We start from the raw sequence: 15,892 nt of genomic DNA on the forward strand, positions 1-15,892 counted from the left end.
TCCCATTTAGAGAAAAACCTCGTCCATGTGACTGGGTCACTTCTGATGGCACTTCCCGCCCGGAGTGCCTCCCCGCGGTGGGGGGCGGCTGTCCCAGGGCGCAGTCGGTCCATGCAGGGGACATTGCTGCCGTCCCGGACCTCTCCCCGGGCGGCACTCGATCCCCACGGCCCCCACAGGTGGCACCCACAGGTACCGGTGTTTAGTCCCCCACGCCCTCGCTCCGCCGCCGCCTCAGCCCTCACGGCGCATCCCGCGGGCAGCGCGGGGCGTGCCGGCCGCCTCACGGCGTTCAGGCAGCACTGCCAACCCGAGCCGGCGAACCACAGCTCCCGGCTGAACTACAGCTCCCGGCTGAACCGCAGCTCCCGGCTGAACTACAGCTCCCGGCTGTCCCTGCCACCGCCCCTCCCGCTCCTCGTTCCTTCCTGCTCTGCCCGGTTGCTGCGGTGCCGCCCCGCCTTTCCGCTTCCTGCGGCGGGCCGGGGCTGGCGGGGCGCTTCCAGCCGGGAGAGGCGGCCGGGACAGCGGCAGGTAGCGCCGCGGGGTGAGGGCTCTGCGTGCCGCGCTGACAGCTCAGAGCAGCCGATGGGCAGGGTTTTCTGTGGGGGAGTGCCCCTCTGTGCTGCTCCTGTAGCTTCGCGATGGGCGAGGTGTGGTTTTCCTGCTGTGTACTTAAATGCCTTATTACCTAACTACTGAAAATGCATTTTCTCCTAGTTCTCCAGATGGCTTCTTTTGGGTGGAAGAGAAAGATTGGTGAGAAGGTCTCAAAAGCTACTTCTCAGCAGTTTGAAGCAGAAGCTGCGGATGACAAGGATCGGGGTGACGATGACGATGCTAACTGGGTGCATGCAGCTAAAAGAAGAAAGGAAATTCTCTTAGAAGATTGTGTAAGGAAAAGTAAGGAGCTCAAGGACGAAGGTGCAAATTTGGCTGAAAACAGAAGGTACTAATGTTGTCTTATTCTCTTTTTATTGACTGAATAGGTGCTGTAGGATATTTTAATCCCTTCTCTAAACACGGGTAATTTGCTAGTATCATATTTGCATTGAAATTTTTCGTAATTTAAAAAGGAATGATTTCCTTCATTCTGCTTTTACTGTCTGGTATTGGGTGTTTGCCTTTGGTGGTGCTGTCAGCTGTGAAACAAAGTCTATATTCCACCTTATTTTTGTGTGTTCTCATAACAACAACAACAACAACAACAAGATGGTAGAAGTCAAGAGATGAAAAACTGGTTGGATATGAAAGCTGAACAGGTAAATAAGATGCAGTGTGATAAGACATACCCTAAGTAATGCTTTAGCTACTCTTGAAAATGTGTCTTTTTTCTCTTGCTGAAAGTAAGCCTGTTTGCCTGCACACAGTGCCCAGGCAAACACCACTAAGCAGCTAATGCGCTGTTCATCTGCCTAATGCTTTGTAAAGTCAGGTCCAGGGAGCTGCTCTGAGTGCAGAAAGGTAGATCCGTTCTGTCCTTTTTGGAGTGCAGAGATTTCTAAATGTTTTCATTCTAATCTTTCATCACTAATAAATACTTTACTTACATGTATTAAACAGAGATTGATTTTCTGTCTTCTGTTATACCTATGCCTTCTTTCTATTTTGCTTTGGATGTTGTATATCTTTATGTTTTGGTGGATTTTTTGTCTATTAATTAAAGTGCAGTAAGTCTCTTGAACAGCAGCCAGTACTAATTTGTTGTAAATGTTGTTTAGGGCAGGGACATAGTGAACAGCAGGTAGTTTTTGGTGCTTTTACTATCTTCGCTCGGTCTTAGAAATTCACTTCTCCATTACCTGTCAGTTAGAAAACAACACGAAAGCTTAACCCATCCATAATTAGCAATATAAGCATTTTTTGTGAATTTAGTGAGAACTGTTTACCATCAGAAGTGCTTGTAAGAGCTACTGAGAAACTCAATGGCTTATAACAGGTATGAGAAAGAAGTTGATGTTCACGTCTGAGGCTCAGCAGTTCTCACGTGAAACAAGTTTCCATCAGTTGCTCCAGCACACTCCATACACTTCAGGCAGTCACGGTGATACGGTGCTGTTGGGGTATATAACTTTCAGACAGATTTTTCTCTTAAAAAAAAAAATCACATAGGTTGGAAGCTAAACTGGCAGTGTGAGGCTTTTCTCACTTAAACAGGTGGAATAGTTGGTGTACCATTGCAGGGAACTTGAGGAAGCAGACTGAAAGGCATGTTTATTCTCTCTGGTGGAAAATGGTTGCTGTAATTGTGTTTGGGCTTACATGGTCTATTTCTTGAATATACATTTGTACAGCATAAGCAGACTCATGTAAAAAAATTAAATATTTAAGGTGGATTGTTCCTGAAATATCAAAAGTGTGGTAACAGTTAAAGAAAGATTTGAGTTGGATTGTGTAGCATTCTAGAAGAAAAGCAAAGACTGAGCATTGGTGAGTAACAAAGGTTGACTCTTAGTTGGTGTTACTTCTGGAGTGAAGGGGATCCTAAAAGAAAACAAACTTGTGAAGAAGCAGTGCGGCTAGATAAGGGAAAGAATGGGAAGTAATAAATTCAACTTCATTTCTTATGGTAGGGAGACTCTGAGGTAATGTCCATGGCAAAAATTAATACGATGAATTTAAGTGGGCCCATTATTACTTAGCTGAAATAGTCATTACTGTGTTTATGCTTTATTTGTCTGCTTAGCTTATTTTTCTGGTAATGGAAGGCAGTGGTGGTGTTACAAGCCCCACCATGGTTTTGTTAGTCTCTATGTAAGTCTGTTTGTGTGGATCAATGAGATATCACTGGTGTTGGTAAGGTGGGTCTTGGTGCTTCTTTGGGGGAAGGAATAATGAATGAGCTTCTTGGACACCAGAATTTATGCAGCCTGCTTTATTTGCGTGTTGGCAAAGTTGGGAGTGGCGTGGGGGGATTATTCTGGAGGTGGTGGCCCACTGTGGCTTTTCAGCTTTCATGGAGCTGCTTGAGGAGTATTTTTATCTGTTGTAATGTGTGTGCATGAAGCTGTTAAGCTGAGACAGACAGACACACAGCAGAACAACAGTGATGAAGATGGCAGTTTCTGATCCATATTTTGTGTTTTTGTGGGATGGGAGGAAAGATTAGGAGTCTACCAGAAAAAGGTGTCAGACTAAGTTTATCATCACAGTGGATGTGTTAGTGTGAAAAACAGTTAAGGAGATCCTGACCTAGAAACCTGGTAAGTAGGCAGTGTTGAAGACAGTTTGTAAATGGGTGGTCTTGTCAGAACAGCAAGAAAAGGCAGACGTGTGGCAGAATTATCACATTTGCTCTTTTGACGTGTGAGAAGGAGCAATGAAACAGCTATGTACAAACACACACAGTCTTTTGGGCACAGGCACATGTTGCTGCTCTGGCTGTCGTGCACAGGGCAAGGAGGTGGCCTTTGATGGTCCCTGTGGATCCCTTCCAACTCAGGGTATTCTGTGATTTCTATAAACAGAATATTGTCTGTTGGTGGAAAGTATGGTGAATATTCTAGAGGAGAGGTTTTTTTCCTTATAAGAAACTTAAAATACTGGTGGAATATCAATCTTGAGACACCAAGTATGTATGTGCCCACATACATTGGAATTAAGAGAAAAAAAACAACTGAAAAGCAAGCCCAAAACCCAGTAATCCCAATCCAGGGTTTTTTTGTGTTGATAGTCCTACACTGTTGTAAATCCATCATAAATTCATGTGCTCTGCCTTAGTATTTTGAACACAGCAATTTGCCGTTACAGTGTTTTTTGACTGGGAGGTAGGTAAGCCTTTGGCTCTGGCCACATGGTTATGAAATGGTTGAGGTGCAGGTAAACAGTGAAGTATAATGTCCTTAAATACATAGCGTGTGAGAGCTAACAGCAGGAAGAAAAACTTGCGTCAGACTTGTGTCCTCAGTATAACCGAGTTGCCTGTCCAGGCAGTAGCTTTGCAATCATCCCTGTGCTGTTTTCAAACCACGAACTTCGGTAGCTGCCAGTAGGTGGTGATAGAGCTCTTCTCAGGATTTCTGCTGCGAGTAGACAGTGCCGAGTTTAGATCCTTGATGATTTGCACTTAATTTTTTCAGTTTTGCTAAAGGAAAGTTAATACTGCTGTCGTTTCTGATGATGTTTATTGCTCATTGCACTGAAAAAGAGTAAAAATTTCCGTTTTGATTTGGAAGGTCACATTTTCATCTGGAACACTCTTATGTTGGAGGTTCCCCTATATTTAAAAAAATTCTTTCACTTTGTCACTTGATGTCTAAATTACAGTGAATAATATTTTAATTTTTATTTCCCTCAGATTTTGTAGCAGCAAATTAAACAAGGACATGTCAAAGTGCAGTGAACAGATCAGATAACAAGCTAATTTTCATGAAACTGTTTACTTTTCTAGAGGGTATAATTTTCTAGAATTGCTTAATTTAATTTTCTAATCTGTTGAAAAAAAAAGAACTTTTCTGAAGGGTCATTTTTCCCACGTTTTCGCACATGAGACTTTTTCCTTTGATGCTAATGTCAGCATGACTCCCAGATGTCTAGTTTGTGATTTTTTAGCTACATACTCTGTAGATCAGTTTGTTTTTCTCACTAGATATTGTAGGATGTCAGATGATGAGGCACACACCTTTAAAAAGTATGCTTAATGTAGTGGTAAGTGAAATGTTACTGAAGTATCCCTAGCAGGTGGTGCAGATTCTACCAGTTGTATTTGTTCCATTTACCCATGTGTTTTAGATTTAGATTATGATAAATACTTCATTAAAAATGAGTTATGAAAGTAATAAAATTGTTTTCAGATTATATTGCTAATTCATTTTGATGCAACTAACATGGCAAAGGGTAGGGATCATTGTGTTGAAATTGCCTTTCAAGTTTCAGTCAATAAAACTAATGTTACTTACATAATACAGTGTTAATAAAGAGGTTTCCCAGAAGATTCCAGCAGCTGCCTTTGGCAAAAACATTTCAGCAGTTGAACAGGCTGTTTTACATTGTAAAGGAGCCTAGAAAAAATGGGATATGTTAAAGAGAAGAGGCATCCAGTAGAGTAGGTGGCATTTGTTTCAAATTTTCTCCCCTCAAGAATGGTTCTTCCTGATGAAGAGGAAATAATGAAAAGGTGAATAAGAGCCCTGTGTGGATATCCAGGAAGCTTCTGACAGAATCCAAACATAAAATGGAAATTTACAAGAGGTGAGAACAGAGTTGGGTGACCCAGGAAGACCATAGAGACTCTGTCTGAGTGTGCAGGGATGAAGTTAGGAAAGCCAAAGCCCATGTGGAGTTGAATGTGGGGAGGGATGTGAAGGGCAACAAGAACGGCTTCTATGGGTGTATCAGCAACAAAAGGAAGACAAAATGTGGGTCTTCTGCTGAATGTCATGGGGAATCTAATAAGAAAGGATGCAGAACAGGCACTTGCTGCCTGCTTTGCCTTAGTCTTTATTGGTAAGTGTTGCCTTCAGGAACCTCAAGTCCAACGGACCAGAGGGAAAGTCTGGTGCAAGGAAGACTTACTCTGGGTGAGTCAGACTGAAATGTTTAAATAAACCTGATGTGTAGAGGTACCTGATGAGGTCCATCCCAGAGTGCTGTGGGAACTGATGGATGTCATCACAAAGATTCTTCAACTGCACTTGAAAGGTCATGACAACAGGTCATGGTTTCTGGGAGCTGACAGATTGATATGGAATGGTGTGGATTTTCCATCCGTGTTGATACTCTTGACAATAACCAGAGCAACCTCCCTCAGCTGACCCTGCTTTGAGCAGATGATTGGACTAGATGATCTCTAGAATTCCCTTCCAATCTTGGCCATTCTGTAAGTATATCCCTTTAAAACTTTGGACACAATTGGAATACAGAAAGTAGTTCCTCTGATTTGAATTTGACTTTTTAAATTTTGATTTACTTAGTGTCTTTGGTGGAATACTTCGGGTGCAGAAAGAAACTAAAAAAACTGCTCTGCCTTCTTACCATCTCCACTAATCTCATTTAAAGCAAAGATGTGTTTTAAAAGTTAAAAAACTTAAAAGGATTGATTCAGTAGATAATCTGGGAGTCTATGAACTTTATTTCTGACTTCATGTATAAAGTCTAAAATTCAGATAGGCTGTCAGTATAGCGTATTGGCAATGTTGAATGTTGCGTAAGAGTAATCTGAAAGCCCTGCACAGTGTGGATTTTTATGATTAAGTATAGGAGAAATCACTGGAAAGTGCTTATAATGAAACTAGGAGTGTATAGTAAGTACTCGTGCCTGCTGTTCCTTTTAGGCTGAAAATAACTGTTTGGTATCAGTTTGGATGTAATTTGCATGCCAGGTATAATCAGCTATTGCATATAATGCTTACATCCTTCAGAGTGAATTACCTATACCAGTGTTCTGCAAACAAAATGAAAAGCTTTAGAATCAGTAATTATTTCATTAGGTTGAGAGTTTTCTAGGGTCAGTCATGCAAAAATGCAGATAACATAAGTAGGTTTCACACTGTAAGTAAAATTATACAGTGCAAAGAGGGGCTTGATTAAAACTGAGTTGTAGTCAAAATACCTCATCACTTTTTAAAAGTTTTTCAGTGTTTGGCATTACTGTCTATTTTGTGTCTATATAAAACTTACTCTCACATCCTTGGGAATGCTGTACACATGATATGCTCACTAAAGAGACAAAGGGTGTGTAAGCTGGAAGTCCTAGGTGCAGAACACATGAACTGAAACAGAAAAGACTGAACAAGTATGGACTTTGTACCTTTGTTTTTTGAAGAAAGCATGTTACAGCTTCTCTCTTATTAGTCAGAACATATGGATTGTTTTTCAGGCATCATAACCTTTCTACAGAACTAAAAAGTGCAGTGTTTTGCAGTATTTAACACCCTCCCATAAACGGTTGTGTGAAGTAACACGTTTTTTTTTCCTCTAAGTTAATTTTTATTGCTAGCTTTGTTTTTTTTGTCACTTACTGATAGAGTTGTTGCTTCCTGGTGATGCATCTAGCTGGCCCCTCTGATTGAGGAGGAAGTTCTTTGCAGACTGTTTAAGTAGTTATTCTCATTTAAGTTGTAATTTTTCTTTAAATTAGCTATTTTCTTTTTGTTCTGGGAAACATTATTTTCCAACAGCTGGTTATTATTTGGCAAAGCAGGAGTTCAGTTATGAAATTGTTACTAATTTAGTGCAGATTTTTCTGAGAGTGCAAGAATTGTAGATTACTTAAGCTGTACCCAGAGTTTGAATAGTTTTGAGAGTATCTTTTTGTTAGAATTGTTGTTCCTTGAGGATATTGAAATGTGACACCATACGAGCCATCTGCATTTGAATGTGTGCATATTTCTGTATGTATATATTTGTAAATAGGAGGAGAAGGAGTATTCATACACCAACAGCAGACTGTGGAATAATATATACATATTTTTAAAAATATATATATATATATTATTCCACAATATAAATATATATATATTTATATTTTCCTGAAGAGAAAGCATAATTTAATTGGTGCCTGTGTATCATGCTGTATAACTAGGCAGTTATTGTTGTCAGCCAAGATACGAATCAGTATTCATTCAAGGTCTCTTGACATTGTGAGGAGAAAGAGGTACAGCCTGTGAGGCTACAGGATGACTGCAGTCCTCCTGTAAACACCTCAGGTTAGGTATCTAAACTTAGGTGAAGGGAATTTGGTCTATCAGCACATTTTTGGTCGTGAAGGAAGGGTAATTTGTGTTACCTGCCTTTGTATTTCTGTGTAGAGGGTTTGTTCTTCTGTGCATGAGATATAATTTACAGAATTTTATAGGTGAAAAGCTGAGTTTTTCACTGGATATGTCCTATGCAATGTTTTTTACAAGTGAACTCTTCAAAGTTGTGTCTGTTACTTAACATCTCCCCTCAGAATTAAATATGTAATGTTACTAGAATTGAAGAAACATAAGGGTTCTTAAGTGTTTCATCAGTATGTATGAATTTTTAATGTATAGGTTAATATCTGTCTGTAGAGGATTTATGCCTGACAGTTCCTCTCTTCTATCCTTTCTATGTATGTGAAATTACTGGAAACTGATGAATACTTGTCTAAGATTTTGATAGGCAGTAATAGTTTCTAAACTATAGTTTCTAAATTTTTACGTTGCTTGCTGTTTCTCTTTTTTTGTCCCATTCCTAACATGCTTTCCAGACAACTTTTGTTTATGACCCAGCAGGACAGTTGCACCTAATCCCAGAATACCTTTGTGGCACTTCTTAACTATATAACATAATCAAATGTAAATAAATAATACAAGAATATGAATATTGTTATCTCATTACTTGTATTTTTGTTATATTGTTACATATTGTATGAAAATATTTTGCATTTAATTTTTATCACTCATTATCATAGCTGTGCTTGAAAAATTAAAATATCTGAAAGCACATGGGCTGGCACATTTCTAGCCTTGTGAAGTGTACAAAAGTGGAGTAAAGTTTGAGATGTTTTCCCACATGAACATTCACAACCTTGTGATGCTCACTATATATAACAGAGCGCTGCTGCTGCATTTTTGTGTCCTCTAAGGGCTGTGTTGAGGTGGAGGGCTTCAGTGTGAGTTTCCCTCACAGCTGGCTTGATTTCTGACACTGTCTTCATTCCTTTTCTCTTCCTGGATGTTATTGTGATAAACTGTCTGAGACTGGGATTGTCATTTAAAAGGTGACATGGTGGCAGTATAGTCAGCACTACTGCCCTCCTGTAAAAACCAGTTCCTGCTAGCAGGTCTGTCCTGGTAGGTGGCAGTTAGAGGTTCATGTGAATACCTGGATGCAGAAGTCTACCTAGCGGTTTAAAGAACATGCTTGAGCTTAGAGATTTTGTCTATAACTTCAGTTAGGCATGCTAAGGGTGCAGCTTTTAAATGTAAGCAATTCTATTATTTATATGCCTAGTATGATACAATTTAGCAACACCTAGCAAATTACATTAATAATATAAGCAGTTTTTGTAGAGAAATACAAACTGAGGCCTTTTCCACATTCTTCATAGGATCCCATGAATTAATGGTATCATATATTAATCCCCTGTATTAATGATAACATGGATACTGTAAAATGTGGTCATATCTCATTTTTTTAAAGTGACAGTTTTGTGGTTTTGCTTTTTGACCAGATCTAGCATTAAATACATCCAGTTGCTTTTACTTGAATAATAAAACCTTTGGATTTAGAAATTATTTTTCATAATATTATTTCCCTTCATAGGGGAAGCAGCAAGGAAAAAAAATTAAGTGGTTTCCTGATTTAATAGCTTTGTTCAGTTACTCTTTAAGTCTAGTTATTGTTGCTGACCAAGATAATATCCCCCTCCATGGCAGCTACTTATCCTGTCTCTGTCATTCATGGAATTTAATTTTTAAATAGTAATTTAGTATTCCTTCCCTGATCCATATTGAACATGATGTGTACCTGTTATCCATATCTTCCAAAATTAAAATGTACCGAATTTAAGGAATTGTAATTGACCATTTGGTCAGGGGTTTTCTACAGAACTAGGATATGGCAGTGTATTTTGTTATAAAATCCTGGTTTCTATATATAATGCCAGCTTGTTTTCTAGCTCCTTAAAAGGTGTCCTCCATATCCTGTGGCATAATGTAAAAGTATCCGTAAATTGAAAAGGAGGCTTGGCAGTAAAGACTCAGAATAAAAACTCTCTTATCAACTACATCTTGTTCAGCCAGGTCTTTTGAAGGATTAATTCAAATGGCAGGTGGTGAAAATTGAGAAGGATGCATGCTCAGATTACACTGTGGAAATATTTGGTGTTGTAGGACTGATGGTGGTTAATGAGTTGACTTCATAGCATAGTGGAAGTGCCACATGAATAACTGCTTGGAAGGGTCCTGTATAAGTAACATGTGGTCATCACATTTATAAACACTTAATTTATTGTGTATCGTGACTTCCTCCATTGTTCTTTGTCCTATTGATTTATTTACATGGCAGTTAGCAATGCAGTAATTTTGTAGACAGTTGTTAAATTACGGCCAGGCTGAGTTAACTGAAAGCATGGGCTGGTGTGTGCATTCTACCTAGCTTTGGTTGTTTGGAAGTACCTGGTCAAAAATTGCACTTCATCCGGGTAAACTGATTAGAGCTGGGGGTCAGTGTGGCCTAATTCTACTGCCCTTTCATTTCCACTGCTTTGCAGTGGTCCCAATTTTTATTTTTACTGTGCGGGAAGCCAGCTTGCAGTGCCAGTTAGTCACAGGCCCAGACAAGAAGCCTGGCTGGAAATTAGTCTCTTTCTGGTTGCTGCTTCTGGTCTGTTTCACAAATGCTTTGACAAAATAGACAGAAAAATGGGAATGATTGGCCAAACAACAGGGGAAGGGGAGAGAAGTTATTTCATTTGTGCTGTATTGTTGTCTAGGTGTTGCCTGTGTTACGTCATTATATTGCCCTTAAAATTTGAAATGGATCTCTGTGATTATATTTGGACTTAAAGGACAGACTTCAGTTTTTACGCCTTTTAAATACTCACCAGTTTTTGAATGAGTCTTCTTGTTTCACTTTTATTGCAAGACTCTGAACAAACCACTTCTAATTAGCTTGTAAGGGACTTTACTTGCAGTTACTTTCTCCAATTATAGCAGTACAAACTAAAGTACACTTTTTTGATGGGGGTAGGTGCAGAGAGAGTCCTAACATGACAAAAATGTTAAAATACATTGTCAGGTGCTTTTGGTACACCATCTGACCCATATGAAATGGGTGATAAACATTGTACATTTCTCTTAGTACAGTCATTTGGGTGACCATAGATTCGTCCTGCTCTCAAAGAGAGGAATCACAGTATTTATGGTATCATCCTCAATTTTATACTATTGTGTTTAAATACTGTAATTCAGAGGTTTTAGACAGGAAGCATGCCTTTCTACGTATGGATGCTGTCCAGTACAGCCGTACCGTACAGTGAAAGAGATAATGCAAGCCTCCTTTCTTTTTGTGCCTTCTGAAAAACAGTCACAGAAATTTTATGAAGAACTGAAGTTTGCTGTTTTGCAGCCAGTTCGAAGTAATTAATATTTTTTACAGGCTGCCTTCTTAGCATGAATTAGATGCATTTTCATGCAAGTTTTTCTGGAGTTTTACTGGCTGTAGCAACTAAAGGGCAAACATTGAAAAACAATGTTTTGTCTTTGACATGTCAGCTGGTAATAGTAATCCAGTGTAGTAGACCATGCACGGCTCAAGTTTTTTGTCTTCTGCAAAAATTAAGAGATGATGGTTAAACAAAATCCATTTCATGGTTGCAGGGATTTTTTCAGCTACGGTCTTTGGATATGAGATCTTGGCAGTGAATAGTGGATTGTATTCAGCTGGCTCCACAGTCCTGTTTTAATGTTAAAAATAGAAGGCACCTGTTAAATATGTTGAATAGCATAAACTTACTGAAAGGAGTCTGCAGCCTAGACTTCTCTGTGGAAAGCTATATTTGTCTGGAAGATTTAATATAAATTTTTCTTTTTCTGGGAGTTGGCTCTTGTGATAACTTCACCTTCAATGGATTTGGATGTTGACATAGATGTTTTAAAATTGTTTTAATTCTAGGCTGTGAGTGAAACTCCTTTGTTTACCAGAAGGCTAACCTTTCCTGGTGTTGCTCACACTGAATTAATTTTCCTGGACATTTTTAAAATACTGCATATTTTCAAATAGATTTATCATTCTGTGAAATGTTTCAGCTTCCAGTCCTCAAAGAGCGTTTCTGATTTGATTAGTGTTTACTGACACCTTGGAAAAGACTTAAATAAGGGCTTAATAAAAAAAAGGTGTGTATTATTTTCCAGTCCAGAAAATAAACTTCATTTTAGTCAGCCCCTGCTAGACCATCTTTCTGTCACTGTCAGTTTAGAAAGTCTTTTTGCAGAGCTCTGAGTTTGAAGGTGATACGATACTATTTGCTAAAATGCCATTTTTTTATAATGCATTCAGTTTCATTACTATCACAACAGCTGTCTTGTTTGGTAAAGTAATTCTCTGGTGTAACACTCTCCAGTGTAATTCTCCAAAGGGGAGAATTCTCCAAAAGGAGAATTACACTGGGGAGCTGCTTGGTATTTTAAAACAAACTGTTTGGACTGGTCATAACCTGGATTAGGCTGTTGACTTGGTTCAAGAAGCAAAAGCCTTTTTATACTGGTGCAAAGCAGGGACAAGAAAATAATCCAAAGTGAGGAGAATGCACAACAACTTTTGAGGATGCTCTTAGCAGGAAGTTGTAGAGTCCTTGAAACATGTTTTCCTTGCAGAAATGTGGCAGAATTCCAATACTTTTGTATTGTGGGTGGAATTGAATGAATGAGGTTTCAGAAATTATTTATTTTAGTAGCTGATTTCTTTTTTGGTGTTCAAAAGTGAGAAAGGAATGCAAGCAATACTGGAAGAGAAATTAGAAGAGTTGTTCATATACAGAATGAAATAAATTAATTTTAAAATTTGAATAATAATTATTAAAATGTCCTAATTAATTTTCAGAATAAATTGCTGTAATAAAACCTGAGGAAGTTTTATGCAAATTACTGGTGTTATGACACTGAGTATTGTATAAATATGAAAAATCTTTAACCTGGCTCTTTTTTTCTGGGCAATTTATTGTTTTTTATTTAGTTTAACTGATTGTGAGGGTGTCCAGGTTACTTAGTTTTGGTCATTATATTCTGACAATAAATTGAGATTGAGAGAGAAAAATCACATATATTGAGTAAAACTGGAAAAAAAAGTCAAGGTGAGTATGTGCCTCCGTCCAAAGAAAATTTGTTGATGCTGTTAGAGTTTGTAGATGGTAGCTTTCCTTAAATTTGGGTAAAGGAATTGTAGAGAGATAGGCTTTTGTAAATCAGAGTTAATTATGTACATTTAATCAGTGTAGTCAGCGTAACGTGTAAAGAGAGAAGGTAGTAAAGAATATATGTTAAAGGGCATGTTTTTATAACTGAGACACAGATCCATTCTCCAGAATGCAGCCCTGAAGCTACCAAGCTTTGCTTCATTTTTGTTTTTCCCCCAGAAAGGATCTTCCAGTTTATAGATGCTTTACACCCTGTGATTTATTACGACAAACTAGGGTTGGTTGTCTTGTTTGGTTTTTTGAAAGTGAATCTATTGATGGTACTACCTTTCAAAACTCAAAATATTCTTTGTAGATATTTCCTGCTTGGTGGAGCATAGGATTTTAGTCATAAAGTAAGACTTAGAGGAAGAATTAATTTTACAAGTTACAATTCAGAAGCATGGGATAATTTGAACAAATGGCTGAAGTATTCCTATCCAGTAGTCAGTGCAGATAAAAACATCTGATATGTTAATCTTCTGTTGAATCTTTGATGTTTTATTTTACGTTTCGTGCTGTGCTGTGGGGAAAAATATTGAAGTAGATGGTTGTAACAGTTCTTGCTGTTCCTCTCTTTTGACAGGCATTGCTTTATGTGTGCAAAATGACAGTGCCAGCCAAAACCATCAGTCTGAACAGTTCCTGTACGGTTGCATTTCAGTAGGGACAGCATTGTAGGTGATTTAGCAGCTCTGTCATGGAATTTGAAGCACAAATTTAACCCATCTGACCCTGTGCAGAACATTTTTGTCTAGTGATGCTGAAGGTCACCACCCCTGGTTGCTGTAGTGCTGATAGCGATGAGTTTGACTCTTCTTGCCACTTTCATGTGGATGAGTTCTTAGTTGTCTTGAGATTTGGAAGTATGATAGTTTCCTTAATTCTAGGTAGTGATACCCAGTCTCCATACAATCTGTATATGTGTATATTATGTCCTAGTAGATAGACTATTGTGTTTATTACACATCTATATTTCACTTGTTTCAGGAGACTTCATGGCTTTTGCTGACTAGTTATTTGCATTAATACTTCATAGTAATTTGAAATCAATGCTTTCTAATAGTTTCAGCTATGTGGGAGCTTTATAGAGTACGTGCATATTTAATTTATTGGAACTTCAATGAAAAAATAAAATTGCCTTTTAAGTATGAAAATAGAATGAAGAAGTATACATTTCCTCTGTCTTTGTCTTTCTCTCTGTTGTCTGTGATGTTTGTCATTACTATTCTGTAATTTTGACATCAGCAAACATTGTAAAGAGGCCATAAATAATAGAGAGAAAGAAAATGAAGCAAAATTACATTATTTAACACAGATAACGAAAGCATGTCAACTACATGAAATGGCACTGATTGGAATTCAGTGAGAGCAGACTGTTGCTTTTTTTGTGTCACCTCTCTGAAAATGTTTCATCATGTTAATAGCTTACAGTTGAGTATCGTAGTTTGGCAATAAGTAATTTTCAGAAAGATAGAGGAATGCTCGTATTTAAAGCCCGGATTTTTTTTTTTTTTTTGGTGCTGTTGACTTAGGGCCTTAATTTCTCTGTCTGATTTCTGAGAACCGTTAGGATCATAATGTGAATTAAGAGAGAGCTGTCTGCTGTCTGTTGGCAAATATTTAAAAGGTTAAAAGGAATAAATGCCTTCACAGCTAAGAACAAACCAGCTGACACCTATCATTCTGGCCTCCACTACTATGTGTCTAAAGGATATCTGAACAAGTAATTCTCAAGACCAGAGTATTGCTTCAAATGCAGCCTAACAGTTTTTTCCTTCCTGTTTGTTCCTTTCAGAGGAACTGCTGTTGAAAAGTTTTGAGGAACTAAAGCTTTCTATTTAAAATTTCATTTCAGCAATAAGTGTGCATTACTTCTCTGTGAATACTTAAAATACTACAGCTATTGCAATGTCTGATACTTGATTTATATTAATTTGCAAGTTCTTTATAGAGCAGTAAACGAGTGAATTGATTTTACTGAAGTGATACAAGTAATTCTCTTTTGAAGCTTGCAGGATAGTCAATTCATACTGCTTAAATAATGAAAATAGCAGCTTGAGTTGCAATAAAACTTGATTTGTTTTTTGTATTTCCATGCTGGTCTTATTTGTCCCTGTTTATTTGGGCTTCCTACAGAGCTCTCACCTCTAAAATGACAATAAATACCCAATTCTAATTATGTTAAATTACAGGTCTGGTATTTAACAAAGCGCCCCACATGTTTACAGATGATTGGAAAGCAGCTTTTACACCCTGTAGAGGGATTCTTAGGTGTTGCCTTTTTTACCAGTTGTGGTCTAATCTGATACTGATGGTGAACATAAAAACATTTGAAACTGAATTTTAACCACATGAATGTAATCTATGTTTATTCCTTCCAATGTTCTTAAATGAACACTAGTTACGCAACATACTAAATGTTCTTCTGTGTGAGAATATTTCTTAGTGGTGTGGAATATCTTGACAATTTCTGTTCCTAAGCACTCTAGTATGAGTTGCAGTATGTGAATATAGCTGTTATTTCCTCTGTATCAACAAGTCTGTTGTTAACATTCCTTTCTAAACAGAAAACAGGTATGTTACATAACTTGCAGCTATAGAGAAACTATTGTAGAAATACAGGTAAAAGATTTGCCTGTCTGTAAAAAAGTTCTCAAATGTTGCATGCTCTCTAATGAATTAAGGTATTTCGTTGTACATTTTTACACATATCTGTGTTCTGTTTTGCGATTACCTGACAATTTGGTGTTAATAGAGTACAGTAGAAGTAGCTTATTTATTTTGTCTCTTCCTGAAGGGCAGACGTTTATCCATAGTGCAGTTTCTAGTTTTTACATGGTAAAAATCTAAATACTTTGCAGTTTATATGTTAATTTTTCTGTGGTTAATCAGGTATGCAGTCAGTGACAGTAGTCACTTGTGATTGAAAACTTGTGGTTTTCATGACAAAACAAAACCAGCAAAGCCACCCCTTAATTGAAAGAAGTGTAATTTCTTGGAATTACTTTCCTCCACTCCAAATAACAC

General features: G+C 38.0%; 1 protein-coding gene across 2 annotated transcripts in view; it reads left to right on the top strand.

Moving 5' to 3' along the window:
• Positions 1–450: 450 nt before the first annotated feature.
• TTC33 (tetratricopeptide repeat domain 33) overlaps positions 451–15,892 on the top strand; it is a 43,659-nt gene continuing 28,217 nt past the window's right edge. Inside the window, exons 1-2 of one of the 2 annotated variants that reach the window (XM_085043555.1) lie at positions 451–534; positions 721–949. In XM_085043555.1, coding sequence (XP_084899681.1) covers positions 729–949 — 221 coding nt within the window. In that variant the 5' untranslated portion in view covers positions 451–534; positions 721–728. Of the gene's footprint in view, positions 548–720; positions 950–15,892 lie in introns of both variants that reach the window. The other variant, XM_085043554.1, reaches the window with a different exon arrangement.

Source organism: Lichenostomus cassidix, chromosome Z (assembly GCF_008360975.1).
Source record: "Lichenostomus cassidix isolate B80296 chromosome Z, HeHo_3.0, whole genome shotgun sequence".
NCBI lineage: Eukaryota > Metazoa > Chordata > Aves > Passeriformes > Meliphagidae > Lichenostomus > Lichenostomus cassidix.